This window comes from Patella vulgata, chromosome 5 (genome assembly GCF_932274485.2).
Source record: "Patella vulgata chromosome 5, xgPatVulg1.2, whole genome shotgun sequence".
In the NCBI taxonomy this organism is placed as follows: domain Eukaryota; kingdom Metazoa; phylum Mollusca; class Gastropoda; family Patellidae; genus Patella; species Patella vulgata.
Window position 1 is genome coordinate 76,230,197 of NC_065883.2, and position 13,425 is coordinate 76,243,621.

At 35.9% G+C, this 13,425-nt stretch overlaps 1 protein-coding gene and 1 long non-coding RNA gene across 2 annotated transcripts in view; one reads left to right on the forward strand and one right to left on the reverse strand.

Moving 5' to 3' along the window:
- Positions 1–8,651: 8,651 nt before the first annotated feature.
- LOC130012906 (uncharacterized) lies at positions 8,652–11,169 on the reverse strand. The gene is made up of 3 exons (XR_008788140.1): positions 11,078–11,169; positions 9,338–9,738; positions 8,652–8,791 (listed from the first exon to the last, which is right to left on the reverse strand). It is a non-coding gene; the product is annotated as an uncharacterized LOC130012906 (long non-coding RNA).
- A 255-nt stretch (positions 11,170–11,424) lies between these two features.
- The window catches only part of LOC126820392 (TATA box-binding protein-associated factor RNA polymerase I subunit A), a 37,385-nt gene continuing 35,384 nt past the window's right edge, over positions 11,425–13,425 (forward strand). Inside the window, exons 1-2 of the mRNA XM_050548308.2 lie at positions 11,425–11,558; positions 12,816–12,975. Coding sequence (XP_050404265.1) covers positions 11,514–11,558; positions 12,816–12,975 — 205 coding nt within the window. The 5' untranslated portion in view covers positions 11,425–11,513. The remainder of the gene's footprint in view (positions 11,559–12,815; positions 12,976–13,425) is intronic.

Genomic DNA, 13,425 nt, shown 5'->3' on the forward strand with positions numbered 1-13,425 from the left:
TTCAATTCCACATATCTAACTATAATTTATGAAATTTGGGGGATCACGGTGGCTAAGTGGGTAAGACGCTGGCTCGCTAGCCTGGAGGTCGGGTGTTTGATCCCTGCATTGGCTGAGAAGGTTCATCCAGAACTTCCACCGTGGTTCTCCCTTGTCAGTGATGCAGGACGGAGGTCCTGATAAGGACAGCTGTCTAGTTATTCGGATGGAACGAAAAACCGAGGTCCCATGTACACATTGCTGTGCACGTAAAAGATCCCTTGACAGTTGTTATTCGATAAAAGAGTAGGCCGTAGTGCCGCTGTCCGGACAATATTACCCTCATAGCACACTATATGGTGTATGCCTGTCTTCATTAGCCCAGTTCAGAGCAGAACAGTAGAACAGTAGGACATTAAACCCAATTTCATTTCATTATGATGAAATTTCAATTCCACATAACTTTGTAAATACTGAAAGGAATTGAATCATTTTTTGACTGATATTCCCATATAAAATAAATGAAGAGCCCCGGCGAAGAACGATCTAAGTTACTTTTTCAACGAACCCAAGTTAATGGTGCCATCTGGTAGCAAATTGTATAAGCTTTTTGTGGAACAATCGATTTCAGGTAAAAACGATCTGAGTCACATCAAACCAAGGCCCTTCTGAAATGGGCTCCCGGACAAATAAGTCCATCATACCCTTTATTTGACCTTAATTTGGCTGAAAAATGGACGTGAGTTGTTGTACTGGTAATTATGATTCGTATTAAACATCATTTTGAAGATGTAATTAAACCCACTCGTTGTTCTGTTCGCGTCAAGCATTCTTGTCCAAAAGTCTGTTTTGCCTTTTATGCGAAAAGACGAAAATGTGACTTAGATCTTTCTTCCCCTGGACTCTTCAAAGTTACTGAACGCTAAATATCAACATGACAGCTACCATTCCCACCAAGCAATACAAAACTAAGCATCTAAATCGTAATACATAAAAAAACATTGAAGCAGACATCACCATCACCAATCCTGTGAAATATGTATATATATACCGCTAAATTTTTACATGACAGAAACCATCACCACAAAACAAAAAAACAAAAAAATAAGCATTTAAATCATAATTCATACAATCAAAATACAAGATATTTAATAAATATCAACAGAATGATATACCGGTACAACACTAAATAAAAATACATAGCATTTAAAGAAAAAGAAATTGACAAAAAACACAGGTCATTTCGGGACTAACATGTGGTTCAACAAGCCAACAGTGAGGCTGATGTCCCCCGCCGAAATTGCAAAATAAATAGATGACACATATTAATTAATCGCACATTTATTTTTTTCACTAAGTTTCATCACTCTCTATCAGATCGAATCAAGATTATCTTGTCCCAAACCATCGACAAATGAAATCGATTAGCTCTGCTTAGCTTCAGCTCGAAATGTTAATTATTGAACTCAGTCAAGACATTCACCTAATGAACATCTACATATACATCAAGTTTAAACATTCACCTAATAGACACCTATGCCAAGTTTGAACATTCTACCTCAATTAGAAGGAGAGTTATTGTGTTCCAAAGTTTCTACCAATCAAATTGCTTATCACTCTGCTTACCCTCAGCAAAAAATGTTCATTATCGAACTTAGTTAAGGTATTCATATAATAAATCTATACACCAAGTTTCATCAATCTCACTTAATTAGAACTAAAGTTATCGTGTCCCAAAGCATCAACCAATCAAATTGCTTATCTCTGCTTACCCTAAGCGGAAAATGCTCATCTTCGAACTCCATCAAGGCATTGACCTAATCAACACATACACCAAGTTTGAACATTCTAGCTCAATTAGGAAGAGAGTTATCGTGCCCCAAAGTATCAACCAATCAAATTGCTTATCTCTGCTTACCCTAAGCGGAAAATGCTCATCTTCGAACTCCATCAAGGCATTGACCTAATAAACACATACACCAAGTTTGAACATTCTAGCTCAATTAAAAGTTATCGTGTCCCAAAGCATCAACCAATCAAATTGCTTATCTCTGCTTACCCTAAGCGGAAAATGCTCATCTTCGAACTCCATCAAGGCATTGACCTAATCAACACATACACCAAGTTTGAACATTCTAGCCCAATTAGGAAGAGAGTTATCGTGTCCCAAAGCATCAACCAATCAAATTGCTTATCTCTGCTTACCCTAAGCGGAAAATGCTCATCTTCGAACTCCATCAAGGCATTGACCTAATAAACACATACACCAAGTTTGAACATTCTAGCTCAATTAGGAAGAGAGTTATTGTGTCCCAAAAAGTGTGACGGATAGACAGACGGACGGACGGACGGATAGACAGACGGACGGACGGACGGACGGACGGACGGACGGACGGACGGACGGACGGACGGACGGACGGACGGACGGACGGACGGACGGACGGACGGACGGACGGACGGACGGACGGACGGACGGACGGACAGACAGACAGACAGACAGACAGACGGACGAACCCATTTTAATAGTCCCCTGCTTTCTTCGAAAGGCGGGGGACAATTAATAGTATCAATTGCTCACAGTGGAAGGAAGCCAGAGATCCAAGAGAAAACCAACGAGCCTGGGATCAAAACCATGCCACTTCCTGGCTGTCCACATACCGGAACTATTACACCACTCTTGTATTTATGGACTTTGTAATTTCCTGATTATGTACTTTGTAATTCAATGTTTATGTACTTTGTAATCTCCTGATTATTTACTTTGTAATACCCCGTTTATGGACTTTGTAATTCCCTGTTTATTGGCTTTCTAATTCCATATTTAAGGATTATGGACTTTGTAATTCCCTGTTTATTAACTTTGTAATTCTATATTTATGTTTTTTTCAATTCCATATTTATCAACTTTGTAATTCCATATTTACCGACTGTGTAATTCTATATTTATCGACTTTGTAATTCCATATTTATGGTATATATTAAATCAATTATTTTTATAATAAAAGCATTTCTGGTGAATACAATACATTTACAGAATAAATTATGCAGCAGAGGAGAATGAAATTGGAAAAGATTTGAAATAAAGAGATATGTAAATGCATATAAAATCAATAAAAAGAAATAGAGTTCCATTACAGTACATGTAGCTACTATTGGTAATAGTCCAACCGTTTTATCATAATTGAGGGGGTTGAATGGCCGAATGGTTAGCATGTGCATGCTGTATCATAAGGTCTGCCATTGAGTCAACTGGCGTGGTTTCGATTCCCAGGTTTTACGAGACAAGGAGTAGGGTCACCTAGCTGTCCAACCTGGTCGGTTTTCTCTGGGCCCTCCCACTGTAAAAGACCCCTAGTTTGTGTCGAGTGGACGTTAAACCCAATTTCTCTCTCTCTCTCTCTTTATCATAACGGAACCATAGTCAAATCAAAGGTTGATTTTACTATTCAAATATTTGACAAAATTTCAGGAAGGTAAAAATCTTTGAAATCTATAGATTTTCTTTTCATGTATGTTTAATTTAGAATATCATTTAAATAATTTTTGTAAATATAAGTTTTAATTGACATTGAAAATAAAATGAAATGGCTAATGAAGACGGATAATTCACATCTAATAATTATTACTAAAATTTCTGTTCAAATATTGATCGAATTCGAACATTTACGTCAGTTGTATAATGGAGACTGGACTTGAATTAACTCCATATTTGATTGCCTTTAGATCGGAAGTACTATATAGGAGACTATTATGAAACTGTTGATAGGAAGTTATGTCTCGACTATACAGTAACACCAGTTTCAATTTTTGTTTCTTTAGGAATATTTATTTAAATTTGTTTTTCAATTTTTTTGAGAAATTTTTTTTTATCTAAAAACAAAAATTAGTTAGTTGTTTTTCTTTTTCAAAAGTTTTTAGTTGCACATATTTTCAGTTTTGATATTTTTAACAAAAGAAATTGTTAACGGGTTTTAAGTGATTTTTTTTATTTATCAATACTTCAATGCTATAATTATAGCGAGACTATTACCAAGACCAGATGACTGTCATGGATAAAGGGAAAGACGAAGATAGAATACCATGCAATGATATGAAAAAAGGTACTTAATTCATATCAAATCATATCAAGTGGATATTATTTTCTGTTATTTCTCATATATACACAGTTTAATACAAATACAATATTTAGTTTCTTGCATTTTTAAAAAAGATTTTTGATGGTTTTATTTAGCTTGTAAAATTCGAAATTTTCCAACATACATCTTAAATTATTGAAAATTTTACTACTGTAGTGTAATATCAACAAAATACAGAAAAAAGAGACATCTGTCTGAGACAAACTGACAGTCACCAGAGGGTTTGTGTCTGATATTTTATGTGACAGGTGCCTGATGTTTCCAGGCTTGTTATAACCAATCTGATTTAAATACAGATCTTATTTCGTTTCGTTTTTTATAGTTCAAAATTTCGTTCTACTTGTCTTTACTACACTAGAATCTGGAAGAGTTGTACAACCCACGTTCTGGATGATGTGACGGATTAGCCAATGGAACGGTCTGTTATGGCGAATTTTAGGCGTGAGGTGCATGGAACTGTGGGTAACCCACTAGAAACATCAACGCTGATTGGTTAGTCAAATGTCTGATGTCGTAGGGTCAAAGCCGCTCGTATGACCTCCCACTACAACTGGTCAGATCTTCATGCAGTGTAGGCCATCGAAAGTACAAAAAAAAAGAAACGAAATATAGATCTGTCATAACATGTACTGAAACCCCATATTGCCATCTTATCCCAAGGAACTGGCACAAATTTAAGCCAGCCCCGCCAGACATGACATCTGACAATCTTGAAATCCAGAATATTATTCCCATGGTAGGGTCTCATCTATCAAGAGCATATTTCTTAGTTTCGTGTCTTTATAAATAAAATGCACAAACTTATAAATTAATATTAGAATATTAATAAGCTTATAGCTACAAACCAGTATTAATATTTTAATACAAATAAGCTTATGGCTACAAACCCGTATCAGCGCCTGCATCCTCATGTTCTGAAAACAGCACAAGAAGATCAATGTTGATGGTTAATTAGTTTATTGTTAACCGTTTGTATATAACCTTAAGTAACATGTTGATTGTATCATTGCTTGATAACAGTGAGAGTACCATCATTGAAACATTGCAGTTAATAAATCTAGTGAATGTTATCCATAAAGCTGTATGTTATTATACATCGCTTTCACTAAATGCCCTTTGAAGAAATCACTGTTCTACTAAATTTCAATCCAGTGATTGAAAACTAATTTTAGAGGGGGGGAGGGGGGGGCAAACCTATTTAATTTGTAATTTTTCATGAACTTGATAAACAAATAGTCACTTGGGTCCCATACATGTAAATGATTTTTTTGTTTAGAATTTCAAAACTTAAAACTAAGGATCTAAAGGCTTTTAAGAAGGGCTACCACCAAGTACCCTTTGGATTTAAATTAATTTTTTCATACAAGAAACATGAAGCAAACTTTAAACAGGTGTTACTAAAGAAAGGAGTAAATTAGCGTGGTATAAGGAATTATATAATCTGTTTCATAAAGGTATTGTGAAAAGCCTTCTTATAGCTCTGTAGAAGATGAATGCCTTTAACATGTGACATCACATCACAGGGCATCAATTATTGGCTCAATGGCGCGTGTATTGTAATTGTAAGACGTTACTGGTTCGGGCAGAATGGAGTCTTTTACCTACATATACTTCAAACGTCTTTATTTATTTTTCTAATACATAAAAAATATGTTTTAGAATTAAATTCGTCAGAGGAAAAAAGTTAATATTTGGGACTCATTAAGTCGCATCGATGTCATCCTTCTCAGTGATTGGAGCGGCCTAGCGAATATTCACTGCTGATCAGTGTGATAATTTGAATTTCAATTTAAAGATATTGAAAGAGATGTATGAAGAAGATGGTGAGTATGTCCTATAATATAAGGGAGATTACTCTTATTAACCCTGTAATTAATTTCCCAATTGACTGGAACATTGCTGAAAATCTTGAATAAATAAATGTTTAGCATCCCGTTGACGATCAATTCATTTTTATCACTCTGCATCTAATGTATTTTGGTAGAATATCGATCGTATCATTCCAGCATCTCCCAGACAATATCTAACAGAGCTATGAGAGAGAGAGAGAAATGGGGTTTAACGTCCACTCGACACAAACCAGGTCATTTCAGGACTAACATATGCTTCAATTTTATTTCAATAATTCGCTTGCACGTAGGGGTCTTTAGCAGTGGGAGGAAACCGGAGGACTCAGAGAAAACCCACGAGGTTGGACAGATGACCCTACTCCTTGTCACGTACAACCGGGGAATCGAAACCCCGCCAGTTGACTCAAACACAGACCTTGCGATACAGCACGCACATGCTAACCATTCGGCCATCCCCCCAAACAGAGCTATGAAATTTAATTGCTAGAAAGGAGATACCCATAGTTTGGTTTTCATATATTTCCTGTATTTGAAGCAGTTAATCGTCTGTAGAGGGATTTTGAAAGAAAAGTTTTTTCAGGATTGAACCTTACTCACTGAGCCACCATGCCTCCCGTCATCTATACAATACATTTACTTTAAAGTATTAACAAGCTAGAAATTATTTTCTTCTAACCAGTGCTCAAACAACGAATGCTGATTTCAATATGCTAACCATTCGGCCATCCACCCCCCCAACAGAGCTATGAAATTTAACTCCTAGAAAGGAGATACCCATAGTTTGGTCTTGAGGATTGAACCTTACTCACTGAGCCACTGTGCCTCCCGTTATCTATACAATACATTTACTTTAAAATATTAACAAGCTAGAAATTATTTTATTTTAACCGGTGCTAAAACTACGAATCCTGAATTAAATATTTGAATATTCTAAATTATTATTTAATTATATTTGAATATTTGATTCAATCAAAATTAATTTTTTGAAAATTCGTTGGTGCATTTTCAGATTTCTAGAAACATTAAATCTATCAAATCAATATATTTTCTGTTACGTATTTTTGTTGTTTACTTTGAGATACCAGCTAATCTTTGTAAAAATCTCACAGGAGACAAAAACAGATCTAACTCCATTAATTTTAACTTGACATCAAATAATGAATACTGATAATTTATTTTAAATAATACTGAAAAACTATGAATATGTTTAAGAGTTCTAACGTGAGCATTGGAAATTGTCCATTTTGTTAAAGAAGCTGAATCGCTAACATCTGCACTCGCAACACATAATGTAATATGAGTGTATATAAACTGATTTACATTCAATCACTTCTGTTTTTACTCTAATTTCAAATCAGGTTCGGCGAAAATACGCAAGAAGACAAATGGCAGTCTCTAGCGCCTGGTTATTCCAGTCTACACCGATAGTATTAATTGCGCATGCTCTCCTGATAAGAATATGGCATCAGTGTTTGATATGACTTGTGGAATATGTCTAGCCGAATCCCTTGTTACAAATGGCGCTGAAACGCATTATGGTATACGATTCCTGTACCAACGGCAAAATGTTTATTTAATCTTAAATATTGGATATCAAAATCCCATCTTTTCCTGGTAAGATCACAACATCAATGCTGATTTAAATTGACAAATAATTCGTGTTTTCAATGTCGAAGACTTTGGATGATATTGAGTTAGAGACTTAGCTACTTTAAAACTGCTATATTTAACCCTCACCTTTGTTCATTGTACATGCAATACAGGTCAACATGTTAGTATTAATATCTATAGAAATATGCTTGTGAATTTTAAGGTCACACCAATATGATATTCTGTTCTTCAGGTTATTGATAAATAAGTGGCCATTTGAATCATGTGAAAGATGGTTTGTTTAAAATTTCAAAACTTAAAAATATAGGAACTAAAAGCTATAAAGCAGTGTAACCGCAAGTACTTTTGGTTTTTAAATAAGTCTATTTTCTGAGAAAGAAGAATAATTTTAACAGATGTGGCCTAGGAACATCTTATGCATTGAAAAATATTGTACTACTTAAGTGACTGCTCTATAACCTGGGCCCTTATTCACGAAAACTTAAACTAAGTAACAACCGAAATTTTAAGAAATACTGCAACTTCATTGGATATATGCAAATTGATTTTACTGGTCAGCCAATCGAATTGCAATATTTCTTAAAATTTCGATTGTATCTTAGTTTAAGTTTTCGTGAATAAGGGCCCAGTACTATTAAAATTATTAAAGATGCATTATGTAAGATTTAGATAAAGAGCTGACCATTCTTACTATAATAGTTCAAAAATTGATAATGCAAAATAAATATATTGAAAATTTCATTCAAATTACAGTACTTTATTCTGAATGAAGTTACGATAGCTTGAAGATGTAGCTCGGGTTGTTATCGTAACAACGGTACTTGACAATTGAGGCTAAGTCTCAATTATCCATTTATTGTTAAATCTTTCAATATCGCAGGTGTTTCTATCCATTTAAATCCCAGCCATCCGCTAGTGTAGCGGGTGGATTATTGGCTTGTCATGTTAATAAATGTCTAAATGATAATTTATATAAGAATTGAAGCCAAAATAAAGGCCTGCAATAGGCAGATTTTGCTCTTACATAATGCACCTTTAATGTCGATGAACTCACCTCCGTGATAATGTGTCAAAGCTTTTCCGATCTCTACACCATCTAATTTATTATCACCGTTATAATCATGCATTTTAAAATAATGAAACTCTAATTCTTCTTCTGACATCTGATCTTTAGGTTTGGTTTCTATAACCTCTTGTAAATGTTCCATAATATGCCTGAAAATAAATAATACCATTAGATACTGGTCGAAACGCTAATAGTAAATGTTGATCGGATTTTGGAAAATGCAAAGAAATAGTCTAATTATTTTGACAGAAAGTTTCAGCTCAAAACATTGCGAAATGCGTTAACTTTTACTTGATATCACCACTAACAAACACTGATATTAAGTGGTCACTTATGAAAATTGAGTTGATTAGGGGTGGGGGGTATGGTCATCCAGGGAGATGAATTTTGCCCGGACAGCAGATTCTTTTCCATGCACAGCAATAATATATATACCAGTAGACCTTGTATTTCTTTATATCCAAATGAATAAACACACCTTCCTTGTCAGCCCAGTAGATACTACCCTTGGCATCCCGACTTGAAAATTTTAACCTGGGACATTTTAAGCAACATTCTATTGCCCTGACAGTTTGACAACAGCCAAGTAAAACAAAATTTTGAACAATAAAAAACGAAACGAAGCGACACCTGCAATCAATATAACCGACTGAATAAATTCCTTGGTTAAAAATAAATAAATGTACATAACTTACTCTGTATTATGAACATCATTTTTAAATTTTAGAGTATCTCCACCTCTACCTTCTTGTACATGCATATGAGGAGCTTGTTGGTGACCTTGTGCTTGTTGGTGACCGTGAGCTTGTTGGTGACCGTGTGCTTGTTGATTGACAGGTGGCTGTTGATAACCTTGACCCCCAGGTTGTTGTACTGGTGGTTGTTGATAACCCTGACCAGCAGGTGGTTGTACTGGTGGCTGCACCTGTTGTTGCTGTTGGTAAACTTGCTGTTGCTGTTGTTGAGGGGGGACAGCTCCTTGTGCTTGATATTGTTGTTGCTGATGAGGTGGAACACCAGGTGGTTGTTGTGTGAAAACTATCTGAAGTAAAACTGTACTAAACACTGTCAGTAGTAGAGACTTCATCTTTGGTGACTGAAAAAAAAATATAAATCAGGCCTATGAGATATATCTTTCAGTGGCCTTTCATGACCATGGTTTTGTGCCTGCTAATTAGTTAATTCAGTGGGAGGTGATGTTCATGACCATGGTTATGTGCCTGCTAATAGTTAATTCTGTGGGTGGCCATCTTTTTGTTGTGAATTCCCATAACAAAGAAATCTCTTTTGACTTTTGTGTCCATTTTAGGCTAGATTGGCTTAATGCTCATTTTTGTTGGAAATGAAATGGGGTTTAACGTCCGACTGTTCCGGGGGATCACGTGGCTAAGAAGTGGGTAAGACGCTGGCTTGCTAGCCTGGAGGTCGGGTGTTCGATCCCTGCATTGGCCGAGAAAGTTCATTCAGATTTTCCAGCGTGGTTTCCCCTTGTCAGTGATGCAGGATGAAGGGCCTGACAAGGACAGCTGTCTAGTCGTTCAGATGGGATGGAAAACCGAGGTCCCGTGTACATATTGGCGTGCATGTAAAAGATCCCTTGGCAGTTGGAATTCGATATAAGAGTAGGCCGTAGTGCCACTGCCTGGGCAAAATTTCCCTCATAGCACATGGTATGGCGTATGCCCGTCTTCATTAGCCCAGGTTAGAAGCAGAACAGTAGGACGTTAAACCCCATTTCATTTCATTTCCGACTGTTCTGATCCGATACTTGGCTAATGAAGATGGACATACAACATGCAGTGTGCTCTGTGGGAAATTTTGCCCGAACCACAGAGCTATTGCCTATATTATTTCGAATTCCAACTGTCAAGGGTTCTTTTACAATGTGTACACAGGACCTCAGTTTTTTTCGTCCCATCCGAAAGACTATACATTGTCCCATGTCAGGCCCTCTGTCCTACACCACTGACAAGGTGGAATGCTGGAAAATCTTGATGAATTTTCTCAGTCAACACAGGTTAGCGAGCCAACGTGGCTCCCGATATTTGTTTATATTATATTGCCAATATGAATAATAGTTTTGCTTGCTCTCATGATGAAACGTTTATTTTATTGACATTATTGCCATATTGGTCCATAATTTTGCATGAGAATTGAATACAAATACAATCCTCTGATAGCTCAATCACTGATCTGTAGGCTAGTTTAAGTGCAAGCCATAAATTACGTTATATAATCCATGTGGGAACAATCTATATTATGCCATATGGTGGCCCAGACTGAAGTTGAAAAAAAAAGTTTGTTTACATTTTTAATTTTTGTTAGAAAGCTTGGAAATTTTAATCAATATTTTTTTTGAAGCCGTAATACTATCCACAGTTATTTTATGTATAAATGGTAAGACAAAATAATCCGCTAAAGTAATCCATACTTACTCTATTGTGTTTGAACAAATGTAATTCTGTAAGAGAAACGTGTCAATTTAGCAGAAACCCACTCGAGCGGAAGAGAGTTCTTCTTGTTAGAAGACCAGATTGGTCGTTGAACAGATAGTCGTTTTTATCCAGACATTTATGCGATTATGACAAAACTTTCCTGTAATAATCTCTATTTGATTAGTATGGGCATGATAAAAATCTAAATGAATTAAAAATGAATGAAATAGGTGTTCGAAATGAAAAAATAATGAATTGAATGACAAAAATAAAGTTAATAGTTATTATCTTAGAGTTATCTTTCTTATGCAACTCTTCAAGGAATAAGTCGATAAAAGTCCCTAAAATTGTAAACACATGTTTTGTTTACTAAATTTTTCTGGGGAACATTTGAACATTTTTGAAAGATTACTGTTTGATCATCGGTCCATTCATTATGTCTGATATTGAAGTTGACGACGATGATTTAAAGAACATAGTGGTATGAAAAAAAGATGTTCTCTTTATTTTTTAAAATTAAAGTAAAAAATCGTGTGATTTTGCCGTGAGTCAATTAGGACAAAATATTTGAAAGAATCTGTCTCCCATTATGAATTATGAGTTTACCTGCTGAACACTTTATACTAATCTCCACAAGACATGGTAACACAGATAATGTAATGCAAAATAAATCAAACTTCACGAAAACTGATCGCGTCTAAGGAAGAAAATGTGATCGACAATTCAGATTCTTTGATTCCCCTATCCACCGATCCCTACCATGCAATTATCGAAGGATGTCTATTTTTTTTTAAGCCGTAAAGCAACCTAAAATAGATAATCGGCAGGTAATCGTGTAGTATGGATTCAGCTGGATTAAATTTTAATCAACTTGTTCCCAGAAGATGCCAGGGGGGTGGGGGGTGGATGGCTGAATGGTTAGCACGTGCACGCTGTATCATAAAGTCTGTCATTGAGTCAAGTGGCATGGTTTTGATTCTCTGCTTGAATGTGACAAGGAGTAGGGTTGCCTGTCCAACCTCGTGGTTTTCTCTGGATCCTCCAGTTTCCTCCCACTGCTAAAGACCCCTACGCGCAAGCGAATTATTGAAATAAAATTGAACCATGTGTTAGTCCCGAAGTGACCTGTTTGTGTCAAGTGGACATTAAACCCCATTTCTCTCTCTCTCTATTCTTCATACGTTTCATCAGAGCAAACCACAAAGAGTTTCTGTAATTGCACTGCATTGCAGTCCAGGGAATAGAATCATTTCAGATTGTATGGCATTGAATCAGGCAAAGTTTAAATGGTTGCTATGCTTCAGGCAAAGTTTAAATGGTTGCTATGGTCCAGGCTAAGAAATAATTATGATGAAATGTTAGGCACTAATGAACTAGTCAGTACCTGACATCTTTAACTTTGAGTTGTAAATATTATTAAGACACTATATAATAAAAATACAAAGCCGTGCACGGAAAAGAACCTTGACAGTTGGAATTCGGAATAAGAGTAGGCCATAGTGCCACTGTCCGAGCATAATTTCCCTAATAGCACAGTTTATGGCGTATGCCCATCTTCATTAGCCCAGTAGGAGCAGAACAGTAGAACGTTCAACTCCATTTCATTTTCATTTCATTTCTTGATGAAGCCTGAATTTGTGTCTGACCTTGCCTGTGACTTTTGCCTTATTTTCACAAATAAATCAAGTCTTTATTAATTATATGAACATTATTAGCTCCTCATTGTCTTTCATTTCAGAAATTATTTGTAGCTCTTTGTAGAAAACGACCGTTTGACCACGATGCCACTAGTACGATAAAGACTTTATCAAGTCGTTTAAAACCAGAAACCCACAGACTCGATGAAGTACTAGAATGGTATGAAGATATAAAACTAAAAGTTACATTCAATCATAAAGGTATTATTATTGTTAAATGAAGGATTTTCTTTTAAATAATGGAACAAATAAGACCAAACCAATTTTAATTGATGATTATCTGACTAAAGCAGTTAAATTCTGCTTCTTATTTCTCGGGGAAATACATTCAACTCTAAAGGTAGAGAGAGTGAGAAATGGGATTTAATGTCCACTCGACACAAACTGGGTCATTTCGGGACTAACATATGGTTCAATTGTAATTTCAATAATTCACTTGCGCTTAGGGGTCTTTAGCAGTGGGGCGAAACCGGATGACCAAGAGACCTTATGTTCCAACACGCATGCATTAACCTTTTGGGCCCTCTCCCCCCCACCCCCCCAACCATAAAGATAATAGGCTACAGTTAAAAACTAGGTGGAAACGGTGATGCATGGGTAAAATTCTCCTCCCTAACATTGCACACATGTTCCTAGAAACAAAATCCCTGC